Source organism: Anopheles darlingi, chromosome 2 (assembly GCF_943734745.1).
Source record: "Anopheles darlingi chromosome 2, idAnoDarlMG_H_01, whole genome shotgun sequence".
Taxonomy (NCBI): domain Eukaryota; kingdom Metazoa; phylum Arthropoda; class Insecta; order Diptera; family Culicidae; genus Anopheles; species Anopheles darlingi.
In genome coordinates, this window is record NC_064874.1 from 24,065,053 (window position 1) to 24,079,402 (window position 14,350).

Here is a 14,350-nt window from a genome sequence, read left to right on the forward strand (position 1 = left end):
TTGGGATGCCGATATTGTGTGTGTGTCTGTTCCACATTTTGGGTTCCATCCAATCGTTATCGTAATCAAGCACCAATAAACGATGCTGAAACTGTACCGCGTGAACTCCAGAGTTACACATTTCGTGTACTTTGTGATTGATGGATGGTCTGCTTGACCATCAATACCTGAGGTATCGTGGATGATGAAATCGAATGCAAATACCCTTTGATCAGAACAATCTTTCGATAGAATATGATCAAATGATGGTGAAGTTGACGGTGGTTGCAATAACAAGTCGTTTTAATATTCACAAATTAGTTCTGCTGTTTGCCAATTCCTACGATTTCCTGAGAACATCGTGAAAGAGGATGCCGAGAGAGCGAAACGAAGGAAGGCACCGAGAATTAGCACCAATTACGGTCGCCGAACCTGAAAAAAGGACGATCACTATGAAGGATGGAGCCACTCATCAATCGCGTTGAGATACGCAAACAGAGCGCAAATTTAACTTAATTTTACAAACACTTTGGAACAGCATTGCAGCAGCAGGGAGCGATTGCGTAGGATTTGGGCAGCAGGAATGGGAACCGGAGGCCAGAAACAAAATAAATAAATAAATCGGGAACGTGAGAAGGAGCCGTTGGGTGGTTTAGCGATATGAAAAGTAGTGCCCCAGTCGCCAGTCGTCCGTCGCCCGTCGCCCGTGCGAGTGGATGCTCGCAAGGAGAGACAACGAAGCTAAAAAACAAAAATCTCTGACTTGCATCAAAACCATAAAATAACAATTTATGTGCGAAGAAGACGCTCATGGTTTGGTTAAGGGGAGGCGGACGTGGGGATGGTCCAGGCCGTACACGAAACAGGAGAAACGACTGATGCTGCTGTTGCTGCTGCTGCTGCTGAGCTGCCCAAAGGAGTTTTACTGCGATTGTCCTCGAAAGGAAGCGAAGTAACTGGTAGTTGAGCGGGATTGTGCGCTGTGTGAAGCTTTCGCTTGGCGCGCAGGATGCAAACGACGGTCGATGAAGAAAGGCAACACATGGTGGTAATGCATTGGCGATGCGTTTGCGACTGCGGTGAACATGTATGTGAGGCTGGGATCATTACCAGCGCCACGCGGTATGGATGACCGGCATCGAGTCAGGACTACTGCAAAAGGGGAGGCTTTATTTACCAAAAGGTTGACGGTTTTACCCCCAACGGTGTACATTACCGTAATGAGCGTTGCCACTAAAGGTGGTCTTATGGTTATTTGATTCGTATGCCGCACAGGTCCGGTGTCCCGCCGTTGGACGAACCCGAGAATAATATAAGAGAGGTGAGCGATTGCCTTCGATGCGCTATTAATCGGGGTGCACCTTGTAGTGGTTTCGGGAAATATTTGTCCCGAAAAATCCAAAAGTTAAGTGAAAAGGATCAGCTGGATCACGCTGGAACAAAACCGGACATGAAATGATGGCTCATGTGTACGATATCGGAAAGAAATTTAATTTCATTGGTTGATCTGTGATGTACCCAATCATTTCCGGACCGCCGGCCACCCGACCGGTAAGTTTGAATGGGGTTTGCTCGCCGGTCATACTCTTCGCTACTCGCCAATAGCTGGCGCTAGAAGCAAGTGTGCTTGAATACCAATCACTTGTATCTATTTGCTTGCACGATGACAAACAATCAAAACGATCAAAACGATACAACGAATGAAATAAAAACGACAAAATAAACGATAATTTGGCTGTCAAAGTGTACTTCCGGCGGGTTTTTCTTTCTCTTTTCTATTGTGACTTGATCGACGAGAACATCGAAAATGGTACGATTTCCGTGAATTTAGCCCCTTACCGATGCAATTTCCGACCGATTTCTATGTGACCGTGTTCCGTGGACTCGCCTCGAACCGGCCACAGTGCGGTTTACGTCGATTTGGGGCTATGTTTTTGTGTTTCGCGGTTTCGGACCCGGAGGTTATGGTGTGGCCGCTTCTTCGAGTTCCGGTGGACTAATCTGCTTGTGTTCTGCTCTGCCGTTGCGGCTCTCGTCCGTAGGTTAACGTACCGAAGCAGCGCCGTACGTACTGCAAGAAGTGCAAGGTGCACCGCGTGCACAAGGTGACGCAGTACAAGAAGTCGAAGGAGCGACAGGCGTCCCAGGGCCGTCGTCGTTACGATCGTAAACAGAAAGGTTTCGGAGGTCAAACGAAGCCCATCTTCCGGAAGAAGGTAACTCCGTTCGACAAAACCGACCAGGCTGGCGGATTCTAATGCGATCCATTCTCTGATTGTCCCCGTAGGCCAAGACCACGAAGAAAATCGTGCTGCGTATGGAGTGCGTCGAGTGCAAGTACCGCAAACAGACCCCGCTGAAGCGTTGCAAACACTTCGAGCTCGGTGGAGACAAGAAGCGCAAGGGACAGATGATCCAGTTCTAAGCTGGCGTTTGTTCCATCCTCTGTGTACACCCCCCGACATCGTGAATAAAAGCTCGGTAAACGCCGGTTGGTGTCCGGTCCTGGTATCTTCGTGTGCTGTGTTACGACCCTGCACACCGATGGATTGGCTACCGATCTGCGTTTGCTCATGATGTGAGAAACAACCACTACAAATAAGTCTCGGATGGCCGGTTTGTTTTTAGCATTTTATTTACGGGATCCCGTCGCGTCTGATATCACCTCTGCTCTTCTGAACTGGTTACCGCGATCGACGTTGCATTACCGTTCTCCAGTATCGATTGTCGTATTAGCTCGGCCATCAAGTTACACCGCATCGGTTCATCGTTTTGGCAACAGAACTCTTTGCCCGCGGAAAGATTGCTGTTGACCCAGCGAGGAACACAATTTTGATAGAAGAGGTAGGCCCGCTCTCGATAACAGTCCCGATCGATAGTGGCACAGATCACATTCTGTGAGTTGGGCAAATGCTTGACGATCGCATCTAGACACCGGTTGGAGCACTGTTTGTTACCGGTCGCGGTGCAGGCAAAGTGCTGCATCAATTCCAGCTGTATGCCAGGATTACCCTTTGGTTGTTCCGTCCGATTGAAGCGATTGAATTGGCCGGACAGAAAGATGGCACAGGTACAGGGTGCGTTGGTGATGGCGTTCCGTTCAACATCTGCTGCACGAAACCGGGAATACTTTCCCGCTGTGGCGGCACTCAGGAAGATGCTGACGGTGAGAAGACTTCGCAACAAAAGGGCACAGCAACGCGTATCCATTCTGGATGATCTTTCAAGAATAACTGAAGGCACACTAGGAGCAATCGTACCGTACCGGCCTTATCTAGACTTCTCTTCTCTATCCGCTTCGGGAAAGAAAGTACTTTGCAGTAATGCCCGCTATCCTTTCTCTTAGACTAGTTGGTTATTTGTGTTTCGAAATTTATTTACACATTAGTGGCCACTTTCACTATGTAGCATGAACACAATTTGCAACATTTTGCACCGGTAGTAGAAAGTTGCGTTCTGCCAGCTGTGCAGTTCCCCTGGCGCCGTCGATTTGCTTACGTTTTCAACGCAAACAGTTTGGCGGTGCCTTCGAAAACAGTGCGATCATCCTGTTTGCTTTCGTACGAAACGGTAACAATTTTGCGCAGCTCCTCTACCCGTACACTGAATGCAACTTCACGGTGCAAGTGGCAACGGTTTGGAAAGCGAAACTGTTGCATTGTTACAACATGCCCGGGGAAATTCGTGCCTATGATGCCGGCTATAACGGCATTCAGGAAAGCTCCATTTACGAATGCACCCGAGTTGATATCCGTCGGCATCGTCGTCTCATGAATCGGATTACTGTCGCCGGTGAGGGCAACAAAGTGCTGTAGATCCTGCTCCCGGAATGTTCGCGTGACACGGAAAACTGTTCCCACAGTCACGCCACTACTGACGCTAAAGCACCGGGTTTGGAGTAACGATCGCAGCATCGTTATTTCTGTTTGAGGTCTTCCGAGAGTACCACGGCAAGGTTGGAAATTCTGGGATTCGCGTTCTGCCTCAAACGCACTAGTAATGACGACAGTTTCTGATCTCTCAGCAACGTCTGAGATCGTTCGGCATTAAGCAGAAAGGTCAAGCAGGTCAGCACATTACAGACTATCTCGCAATCCGCGATGTACTTCTCCAGCAGTTCCACGAGTCGCTTCAAACCGTTGCTGCGGATCAGGTATTCCGCGATACCGGGATCCAGTGATATGTTGGTTAGACCTACGATGGCGTGCACAACGAGCAAACGGTCCACGATTCCTTCGCCGAGGATTTCGTAAAACAACTCGTGCGCTTTTGCTTCCTGCAGAAAGCGCCAGTTGATGGGATCATAAGCGAAGTTGGCCAGATTAGCGGTCACTTGTTGGTGTGCCTCTGAAATTCAAAGACCGCAGAAATTATAATTTCCCACTTTATCGGTACCGTCCGAAGCACTTACCGACATTCGATGTTTCGTAATATTCATCTACGAGCAACTGAATGTACGTTCTGCGATTTATTCCTCCCTCCGGAGTTCGGCGTTTCAGGTGCTCGAGCGTGCTGAACATGATATTTCACAGGAAAAGAACAGAACAAAACTTAAATTAACGCAGGAGGAGGTGGCTTTTCTATGCACTTTTTCCGATCGAAGAATAAATGGATTCCTAAATGGTAAAGAACTCGGATTATTTCTGTTTCTTAAAAAAAATCCAAAACACAACTTGTCATCCACGCGACATGAAATGCTTGTCTCGACGACGAAGAAGAAGGAGAAGCTGAAGAAGAAGAAGGAGGAGGAGGTCGTCTTTATTTGCACTTTTCCTTATCGAATTCGATTTCTCCAAAGATTTCTTTCCCTAATTAAACGCTATGTCCTGAGTGCACCGTTTTCCTCTACACAGTAAGTCTGGTGTTAAAAAATTCTGTTCCCAACGAGTCAACACCATGAGCCAAAGTTCGGATCAGGTGAGTTCAGGTGACCCTCGAACGGATTGCCGCATCGACAATTTCGTCACCGGATGATGATGATTTTTACCAATCGTCTTTGCAGGATCCCGCTGCGGCGCGCAAACCCGGCCCGTTCGATAATCTGTCGCGGGACGAATTGGTCAAGAAATGCAAAGGTTTGCTGGGAATAGCGCAAAAAGCAAAACAAGCAAAGGATGGTAGGAATCATCGTTTTGGTCGTAGAGCGCCAGCTGATTCAGTGGTGGGGTTGTTTCATCCTTATTCTCTATTGCAGAGTGCCAGGAAGAAAATCGGCGACTCAAAGAACAACTGGATCACTATGAAACGCAGAAAAACGCAGATAAGGAATGCATCAAGGCCATGCAGGAAGTGGCCGACTCCTATATGGATCAGAAATTGATGGCCACAATGCGAGTTGATGAGCTGGAGAAACAGTTGGCCAAAACTGCGGCTCAGCTTTCAAGCGAACAAGCATCGCACGAACAGATGAAGCAGCAGCTTATGGCAGAATTGGATGATCTACGGCAGAAACTAGAGCACTCCGAGAAGCAAGATGCAAAGCCTAGTAGCAATGATGAGCTTACCGAACGTTTGAAGGATTTAGAAGAAGAAAATAGAAAGTTGGAACAGGATCTTATCCGAGCCAAAGCTAGCCCACCGTCCAAAGCAGATCCCAACGGACGGGAGGAAAAACTGATTCGCAAATTAAAGCTGTATAAGGCGAAGGTACAAGAAATCAACGCAAAACTGCTTCTCCTCAAATCGGATCGCAAAATACTGCTTAAAACAGTAAAAGATTACGCCGAACAAGTTCCAAAGTGGCAAAAGGAACTGGCAAATGCGTCAGAAGTGTTGTTTGAAAAGATAAGCACGCTCGAGAAGGAGAAAGATGACCTGAGCGAAACGAACTGCGGCCTACGGGAGGAGAATGAAGAGTTGCAGCGGCAATTGAAGGCTTTGAAGTTGGAAGGAGAATCCACGGATCAAACCGATCACAAACTGGCTGAAACCGAATCCCTCCTGGAAACATTGCGGTTGGAGGTAGAAAATTTAAAATCTGGCAATGTAACCTTGACGACCGAAAATCAACGCCTTATGTCAGAATCGGAATCAAAGCAAAGGTTGGACAGTGAAGAAAAGGAAAACCTTCGTAAAGATCTGGAGGCGTCGAAGGCTGTGATAAACAATTTAGAGGAAAAACTAAATGTTCAATCGTCATCACTATCAGATACTCACCAGGCGCATGAAGAGTTATCTGAGCGTATAGCCGAGAATCTGAAAATGGTGGAATCCTTGCAAATAGAAAAGCAAAGTCTGGAAAACCAAGTAACCACACTGACGGAACAACTTCGAAATCAATCAGAAGCTGAAGAAACTATTCAAAACCTACGCAAATCGTATGAAGGAGAAATTGTTAGCTTGAAGCAAGAATTAGATAACAGAGAAAAGGAAAGGAATCAATTATCACAGAAGCTTGAATCAACCGTTGGTACGGAGCAAGAAAAGAATGGCGAGCTGTTAGCTCGTTATCAAGAAACCAGTGCTAAACTGCTTGCCATCGAGCAACAAAATGAAGTGTACAGTCAACAAATAGCAGCCCTCCAAGCTACCAACGAGAGTCAAACGTCGCGTTGTGCTGAAGAAACGGTGTCTCGAGAGACGATGGCAAGAAAGTTAGACGAAAATCAACAGGTTGTGCAGAAGCTGATAATTGAAAACCAGAACCTAGAGGCACAACTGGGACAACTGGCCGAAAAGTTGAAGGGGAGTTTAGAAAAATTGAAACAGGCGAATGCCAAAACCGAGCATTTGGAAGGTGAGCTCAGCTCTTGCCAAAATTTGCTTGACCAACAAACGGCCGAAAGTCAACGTTTACTCGATGAAATGAATCAAACTAAAGCAATCGCTACAGAGAGCGTAGACAAGTATACGCTTCTGAAAACGGAAAATAGCGAGCTGCTAACGGAGCTCAAGGAGTTGAATGAAATCTTGAAGGCACGTGGTGAAGTAATTAATCTGCAGTTGTCGAAAATTACGGAGCTACAGGATAAATTGTCGCACGTGGAATCGACTGACATGCTTCCGTTGAAGCAAAAGATTGAGCAGCTTCAGCAAAGTGTTGTTGAAAAAGAGGCTGAACTGGAGCGCCAGCGCGAGGAGCTGGCAACGATGAAGGATCGTTCCAATATAAGTTTCGACGCGCAGAGTGATGTAATGTCCACCTCAACCATTTCCCGCGTGGAAGACGTTGCACGAATGCGGGAACTGGATGAAGGCTTTGAAGAAAAGTATATCAAGCTACGCTCGTTGGCTTTGAAGCTAAAAAAGAAGGTAGCTGAACAGACAGTGCTGTTGCAAAAGTACGAGCAAGAATCTTCATCTTCCGGAGTCCCTGCAGTAGAAGAGAGCACAGCATCTCTTGCCACAGCCAACAAGAACATCCAAACGTTACAAGCCGAAAACGATCGCTTACAGGATGAGCTGGAAGTTGTGCGAAAAGATGCAGAGAAACTGCGGGAAGAGGTTGAGAGTAAAACGATCGAGATCGCAACATTGCAGCAAGTTCAGAAGGATGTAGAAGGCACGAAGGTAGATCGTGGCACATTGGAAACCACCGTGCGAGAATATCAGACGCAAATACAAAATCTAAAGCGTGAAAAGGACGCTTTCCAGCTAGCGAAGCGTGAAATCGATGCAGAAAACCAGCGGCTCAAGGCGAGCTTGAAGAGCAAAGAGAAGGAACTAGTCGATGAGCAGGAACGACAGAAGGAGCTCCGCATGGAACTCGATCGTTCAAAACTGGCCGTGAAAAAGGCGAATGTGCTGAGCCTCGAAATGGAAGCGTACGAGCGATCACTGACCGAGCTGAACAGTAAGCTGGAAGCGAAAAAGACGCTGGTGAAGGAGCTCGAAGGCACGATCGATACGCAGGCGGTAACGATGAAAAGCCTCAAGCAGCAGCTGGTAGTGCTGGAAGAGAGCCTCGATTCACAGCAAAAGCATTCGCGGGAACTCAAGCAGGAAGTCGATGTACAGCAAGGCAAACTACGCCAGAGTGAACATAAGCGGCTGGAGCTTATGAATCAGCTGGAAGAGCTACGCGGCGAACACGATCAGGCGAAACAACGTGTCGAGAATAATCGCGTAGAATTGGAGCAAGTTGCGGCGGAGAAGGAAAAAGTTTGCGGTACGCTGGAGCAGGAGAAAAACAATCTCCAAAAACAAACCCTTGCTCTGGAAAGTGAGTTGGTTGAGCTGCGGAAGGAGTTAGCCGAACGGCATCAGGAAGTCCAGGATGTGCGGACAGAGTTCGCTAGCTACAAGATTCGAGCTCAGTCCGTGTTACGACAAAATCAAAGCAAAGACAGCAGCCGCGAAAAGGAGCTAGAGGAAGAACTGAATCAAGCCCAGAGATCACTGGAGATGATTGAAAGCAAGCAGCAGCAATTGGGGCGACAAGTGGCTGAGCTTTCAAAGAGTAACGAGGAGCTGAAGAGTGAAAAAGAGCGAACACAGCATCGTTGCAAGGAGCTGTTAAATCTTTTGGAAGAAGCCCGGCTTCAGCACGAAACACTTCTAGAGGAATCGCGCAAAGCGAGCCTCGAGCAACAAGAAGCTTTAAAAACGCAACGCATCCAGAACGAAACGTTAGTCCAGTGCTACAAGAAGCAGCTGGAAGAGCTGCGCGAAAGCCATGGCCGGGAGATGGAACAGCTGCAAACTACCCTCCGTCTACGGGCGGAAGCCGCCGATGGAGTGAACACCGTACGTGGACTGCTAAACAATAACCTTCCGGCTTCTGGTTCGACATCTTTCTCTGCCACCGCCGGCGCTACTACCAGAGTGGCCGCATTTACCGATGAACAACGAATTAATCTGCTACTGATGGAGCGTGAAGATGGTGAAGGATCCGAGAGCACCAACCAAAACTCAGCAGCAGGCGTACACACGTTGCGACGGAAGCTGTCCACCGCTTCCAACTCCAGAGGGGCGCGCAATCGGGACATCATTCCGCTGGAAGATCTGTTGAACAATTCCTTCGATGATTCCGCCTCCGTGGAGATGGCCATGGATGGAGCCGAGACGGATCAGTCGCTTCACGGTTCTCTTTTCGGCGGTGGTCGAGGACCTTCGCCGACCGTTGAGCTGCAGCAAACGAAGGAACAGCTCACGAAGCAGGAAAGCCGCGTGCGCCATTTAACGGCGGTGTTGGCCGAAGCGGAACAAGACCTAGCCAAGTTGACGCAACTAAACGAGTTACTAAAGGAGGAGGTACGCCGACAACAGCGGTCCATCGAGCGTGAAGCACATGTACACAATTCGGAGTATTTAAAAAATGTGATATTTAAGGTAAGTCTGCTCGCACGTATGCTTGCTCCATGATCTAACGGCTTTTGTTTCTCTTTTGCGCAGTTTATAACGCTAAGCAATGGGGATGAGCGATCGAGGTTAGTGCCGGTGCTCAACACAATACTTAAGTTAAGTCCTGATGAGACGCAAAAACTGCAGAACGTAGCCAAGGGTAAGTGAAGTATACCTTCCGTGATGTCCGTCATTCTGATGCCATTTCTTGTTTTCGTCAGGTTCCGATACAGCCTCTCGTGGATGGAGTGGTTTGCTGTGGAATAGCTAGAGATACAGTGAACATCGGTTTATTCAAGTATCTCCTTCCGTCTGAAAGCCCTATTCCTTCCATTCGACCATATTCCTCTAGCTGTATTTGGAGAAATCTATTCTAACACAATTGTTGTATTATTTTATGTAGCTTCATTTAGAGTTGTTGCACGGATGTTGTGAGTTGAACGGTCACAAAATTAAGCAATATCCGATGTACGAAATGATTTCCAATATTGGGTTCATAACGGGCTAATTAAAGGCTTTAAATTGCTTTGGGTCACGCAATACGCTTGTGAATATTGTTTTAACATAATTATGTTGCATGCCTTGGGATAGAATAGAGCAATAAAAGAATATAATTTAAAAGTCCAAACTGTTCGATGTAAGGCTTTGTGGATTCGCAAAAGTGCAAACACGGTCGTAGATTCATCCATTTCCTTCTCCCTCGCCGGCACAATTATAGAGAGTTCTCCCTCTCTCTCGGGTTGGCCGCATGGGAGAGATCACAAGTGCCGTGATTTAGTGCGCACAGTTCATCCGAACCGAGAAAAACATGCGCGATTTTATGGTTCTTTCCCATCGCAGTACCCATCGCGGTCGCTACCTCCCGCAATGCCGGCCGGTACTGCTTGCTGCCATGCATCACTCAGCTCCATGTGATATACATAGCATCGCGAACTGTGTCATCTGTCCGTGCTGTACTGCTTTTTTGCTCATTCCGTTTTTCCTTCATCTTCCCAGTTTTGCTTTATGTTGACTGTCCCATGGCACTCCGAACGACCCCATACGCGCATTGCTCCTCGATGCCTACGATCCACGGTCGCGATGCTCGCGTAACTGCCATGAACCAACCAACACAGCAGGCACGTGCGTTGATTCGAGATGCCGCTGCTGCTGCTGCTGTCTCTGCTGCCGATATATTGTTTATTCATTACCGATTGCTAGGGTCTGGTTTGGGGCGAATCGTTTCGCGGTAACCAATCAATCAGACCTCAAACGGGGGTACTAGGGAAAAGCAGCGAAAGTTTTATCGATTACAAACCATTGCGCTGGCAAATGGAATGGCGCGTGGAGGCCGAGATTCAAACGCTACCGAACGCCAGCGGCAGCAAAATGAACCCCCGCGGTCTCCCCTAGTGATCAGAATATGATAGAACCGGGAAACCGGCCGGCCTCACCTTCCCTTACCCATTACCACCTGCACCTATCATGATGGCCCGGCTGCTTCTTTCTGGTGAGCGTATCTTCTCGCGAAAACCCTTAAGGAGACAGGAACAGATGAACTGCGCAGATGAACCCGCTCCGGCAACTGTGTGGTGCGATGGGCGCGCATGTGCGCCCGGCGAGTGGGAAAATTCGGCCTTTCGCTCCTTTGTGCTCGTGGTAAGTGGAACGTTTTTCCGTGTGCTCCGTGTTCCGGTAGGACTTTGTGAAAATTTTTGGAAATTTCAACGACGATCTACGGTGTGGTACGGTGTGCTCGAAGCCGAGGTGCAGAGAAGCCGGTTGCATCCAGTACCGACGATAACTGGCCAGTCGCTGTGGCTCTAGCGGCTTTTGATCCATCGGTGAATGTTACGTCGGGTTGGTTGAGAGAATCTTTGCAATCTGGTGCTACCGGTGTACCGACACCACCATCGTTGGAAGCATTGTCGTGCCGGCCATTGGCTGTATGCTCCGTTTTTCGACAGTGTAGTGGGTTGTGTTGGAATGTTTGCAAAAATTTTCACAATAAATTAAGTCTAACCGAACATAGTTAGATAACACGTGATAGATAGTCTAGATAGTTTAGAAAGGAATAGTCTAGTAAAGTTTTCTTCATTTGTGGGGAGCGTGTGGTATGCGACAATGATGGAGAATGAAGATTTTGTTGCCATTCGGAACTACCCTTGGCACTTTTCGTGCATTTTCATGAGGATATTGCCATCGGTGATGGGGTTGTTTGATGGAAAACTGTGATTTTGCCAATTCACTTTCCACATTCCATACGCACGGTCTCGCATGGTGCGGCCTGCACGGTAAAAGGAAAAAAGGATATCGAGAGAGACACATAGAGAGCGAGAGAGCGAGATCTCGTTGGGGGGATATCTTTTGCACGGGTGTGTGAGCAGGAACGATAGTAAGAGAAGACGAGAGAGAGAGAACCGTTTCCGGAGTGGCGACTGGGGCTGCCTTTGGATCACCTCGGCTGGAGCCCAGCTTTTCATTCCAAGGCAAACGTTTTCCCGGATTGCTCGTCCTGTGCACGTTCTGCTCGGTGCAGTTTTTTGCTCTCCAACTCAACGAGTGTGTGTGTGTGTGTGTGTGTATGCGTCTGTGGGTCCCCTTTTGTGGCGCACGACGACATAGTGATCGGCAGTAAGGGAATGTAAGTATATGGCCGAAGCGAGCGAAGAAAAAACGAAAACCTGCTTACTCCAAGAAGATTCCATCGCGAAGAAGTACTGGCTGTGACTTCTCCATTTGTTCCCTCCACCCCTTCACCTTTTTTCGGCTACACCCGGACTAGAATTTGCCGGCTGAGACTAAATCCACGTCCACCACATGGTTTGAAAAGTAAGGTTAGGTTTCCAACGCGCGTTTGCGGCGTTTCGCGAAACATCGTGCACGAGAAAATGTGCTTTTCTATATTTATCACCCAAAGTGCGATGTCACACCATCATCGCACCACGGTAAACGCAGGGTGGAAGACAAGACAATGTCAAATGGCCGCCGTCTCTCGGGCGGGGACGCTAGCGGGAAGATAGCAAGAGGGCGATAGAAGCAGCTACCCTGGGGTAACACGCCATGGGAGATGAGCTATGTGCGGCTAGCTGGTGTGAAAGATGAGGCAGTTCTCGAGCAAGTCAGAGAACGGAACGCTGGTAAATGGATTGTGTGTGTCTCTCGGAAACCGCCGAGATAATTGACAATTCGTCTCAAGGATGGAGGTCGAAGGAGCTCGCTCGAAATAAGATTCGCACCAAACATGGCCGACTTGGGGTGGTTTTCGATCGCCGGTACACGTAGCACTCGTAGTGGTGGTGAAAATCGATAACCCCAAGAGTGGTGAATTCGCGCACACTGTCCCCCCTGTTTGCTCGCGTTTGCTTGCATGTCTGTGTGCGCTGGCACACCGGAACATCTAGTTGAGCTAGAGTAACTGCATGTTTTCACGTTCTCTACACAAGAAATGGGAAATCACGATAGGTCTGCAATTCTGCATGTCAGTTGTTAAATAAGTCTCTTGGGTGAATACGGGAGTTGCAACAACGATGGAAAGCATTCGATACCACCCGCACTCACACTTATGGTCGGGCGGACGATATGCGCATGACCGTCGGAGTAGCCACCTTCATGACCGGGGAGCCTTACCTCCACCAACCTCTTCCGCATTGGCTGGGGTCAGGGCGGTTGCCAGGGTGGTTGACTGGATGGCTGGAAAAGAGCATCCAGCAGCTCACGGAGAGTCATCATCGATGCGATTTTGAGGTGGACAGCGACCACCAACCAGACCAACAAATTAGTAACGCAGCCAAACCACTTGAAAACCACATTCTGGTTCTTTTTGGTTTACATGGAATTTCACAAACCCTAAATGAATTTCGGCAACGGCAGGCCGGTCAAACGCTGAAGTATATAATTCTTCTTATTATCAAAGCTCTTTTGTGAAAAATCCAGTATCAGGCGTCTCCATCGGAGCGAGGCGGTGGGACGATAGCATTCGTTGACGTCTCCCATATAGAGTGTGAGACTGCTCAGCGGCATACGATACTTGGTGTGAGCTAACTTATCGATTTATGTTGCCTTGGCAAGACGGGAAAGCAATGGCTGCTGTTGCCGTCACTGTTGGAGCTACTAGGACCGGCAGCTCGGTAGCGCACTGCTGCATCATTTCACTTGTGGTGAAATGTGATCACACACACTCTGCATGCTGATTACTGTTGAAATAGTGCTCGATGGGAGATTTTCGAACGTTCTTGCTTATCAATTTCACTCGTCTACGATTCGAACCCAGACCGCAAGACAAACAAGAAGCTATTGCAAAACTGCAAAAGCAAGCCTGCAATAGGTTATGGCGTCTTCCTCCTGCACTGTGGCACACCCTTTGGTGCCATCGCGATACCTTATGACGCTCAAATGCACTGTGAGCATCGTAGCAATCGATAGAAATCGCATACTCGTCTTACATCACGAAGAAACTTGCGGCATTCGTTCCACGGAAGCAGTAGAACCGTTAGATGCCTTGGGCAACGCGAATTCTTCATCCTAGCGGACCCTTCCCAGTAGCTGCTGCTCTAAGCAAGCTAAGCAAGTTCATGGTCGACGGGCTCACTAAAAAAAATCGCAAATAAATTCCAATTTCGTGCGCGAGCTTTCGTGGGAGATAGCTTCGCCCCCTTGGCATCCTTCGCTGATAAGAAACTCATGTTCTATCAGACGCCAACGAGAGTAGCGACGATGCTTTGACACTGTGTCCGGCGCTGCTGCAGCCTGCTGCTCCAGTATCTGTTCAGGGCCAATGGAGAAAATTTTGCCACAAAATACGGACCCGGTTGTGTTAAGAATTCTTCCAGCGCAGGTAGTGGTGGTGGTGGTGGTGGTTGAGACCGGATGTCTCTCGTTGCTACTCTGCATCGCGCATGCTTTGCACCGTGAGGTACGTTTGCCGAGATTTGGGTAGAAACGTGCTGTATGTCTGTGTCTGCGCCACGATTGCTGGATCATAGTAGCGGCATAAGAATATTCTCCTTTTTCTGAATTCAATATTTCGCGCATTCCATGATTACTTTGATTGATTGGTTTCTGGTGCTTCGCTGGCCAATTTCGCTGGCCAATTTCGCTGGCCTCGAAA

The 14,350-nt window shown here is 48.3% G+C and overlaps 5 protein-coding genes across 5 annotated transcripts in view; 3 read left to right on the forward strand and 2 right to left on the reverse strand.

The window, feature by feature from the left end:
* Window positions 1-1,709: 1,709 nt before the first annotated feature.
* Window positions 1,710-2,573, forward strand: LOC125959097 (60S ribosomal protein L44). The gene is made up of 3 exons (XM_049691876.1): window positions 1,710-1,789; window positions 2,022-2,195; window positions 2,267-2,573. The coding sequence occupies exons 1-3, from the start codon at window positions 1,787-1,789 to the stop codon at window positions 2,402-2,404; spliced, it is 315 nt and encodes a 104-aa protein (XP_049547833.1). The 5' UTR covers window positions 1,710-1,786; the 3' UTR covers window positions 2,405-2,573.
* A 65-nt stretch (window positions 2,574-2,638) lies between these two features.
* Window positions 2,639-3,245, reverse strand: LOC125959096 (follicle cell protein 3C-1). Its single transcript, XM_049691875.1, has one exon. It carries the CDS (start codon window positions 3,187-3,189, stop codon window positions 2,641-2,643), a length of 549 nt encoding a protein of 182 aa, XP_049547832.1. The 5' UTR covers window positions 3,190-3,245; the 3' UTR covers window positions 2,639-2,640.
* Window positions 3,246-3,338: 93 nt separating this feature from the next.
* On the reverse strand, window positions 3,339-4,616 carry LOC125959098 (uncharacterized). The gene is given in 3 exon segments (XM_049691878.1): window positions 3,339-3,898; window positions 3,901-4,326; window positions 4,391-4,616. Coding segments are annotated over 3 exon segments (960 nt in total). The 5' UTR covers window positions 4,500-4,616; the 3' UTR covers window positions 3,339-3,473.
* A 105-nt stretch (window positions 4,617-4,721) lies between these two features.
* LOC125952230 (GRIP and coiled-coil domain-containing protein 2) lies at window positions 4,722-9,882 on the forward strand. Its single transcript, XM_049681582.1, has 5 exons — window positions 4,722-4,896; window positions 4,982-5,096; window positions 5,174-9,249; window positions 9,313-9,421; window positions 9,483-9,882. The coding sequence occupies exons 1-5, from the start codon at window positions 4,876-4,878 to the stop codon at window positions 9,530-9,532; spliced, it is 4,371 nt and encodes a 1,456-aa protein (XP_049537539.1). The 5' UTR covers window positions 4,722-4,875; the 3' UTR covers window positions 9,533-9,882.
* Window positions 9,883-11,738: 1,856 nt separating this feature from the next.
* Window positions 11,739-14,350, forward strand: part of LOC125949974 (elongation factor 1-alpha 2) — a 7,522-nt gene continuing 4,910 nt past the window's right edge. Inside the window, exon 1 of the mRNA XM_049677485.1 lies at window positions 11,739-11,884. The gene's annotated coding sequence lies outside the window, so the exon portion shown is untranslated. The remainder of the gene's footprint in view (window positions 11,885-14,350) is intronic.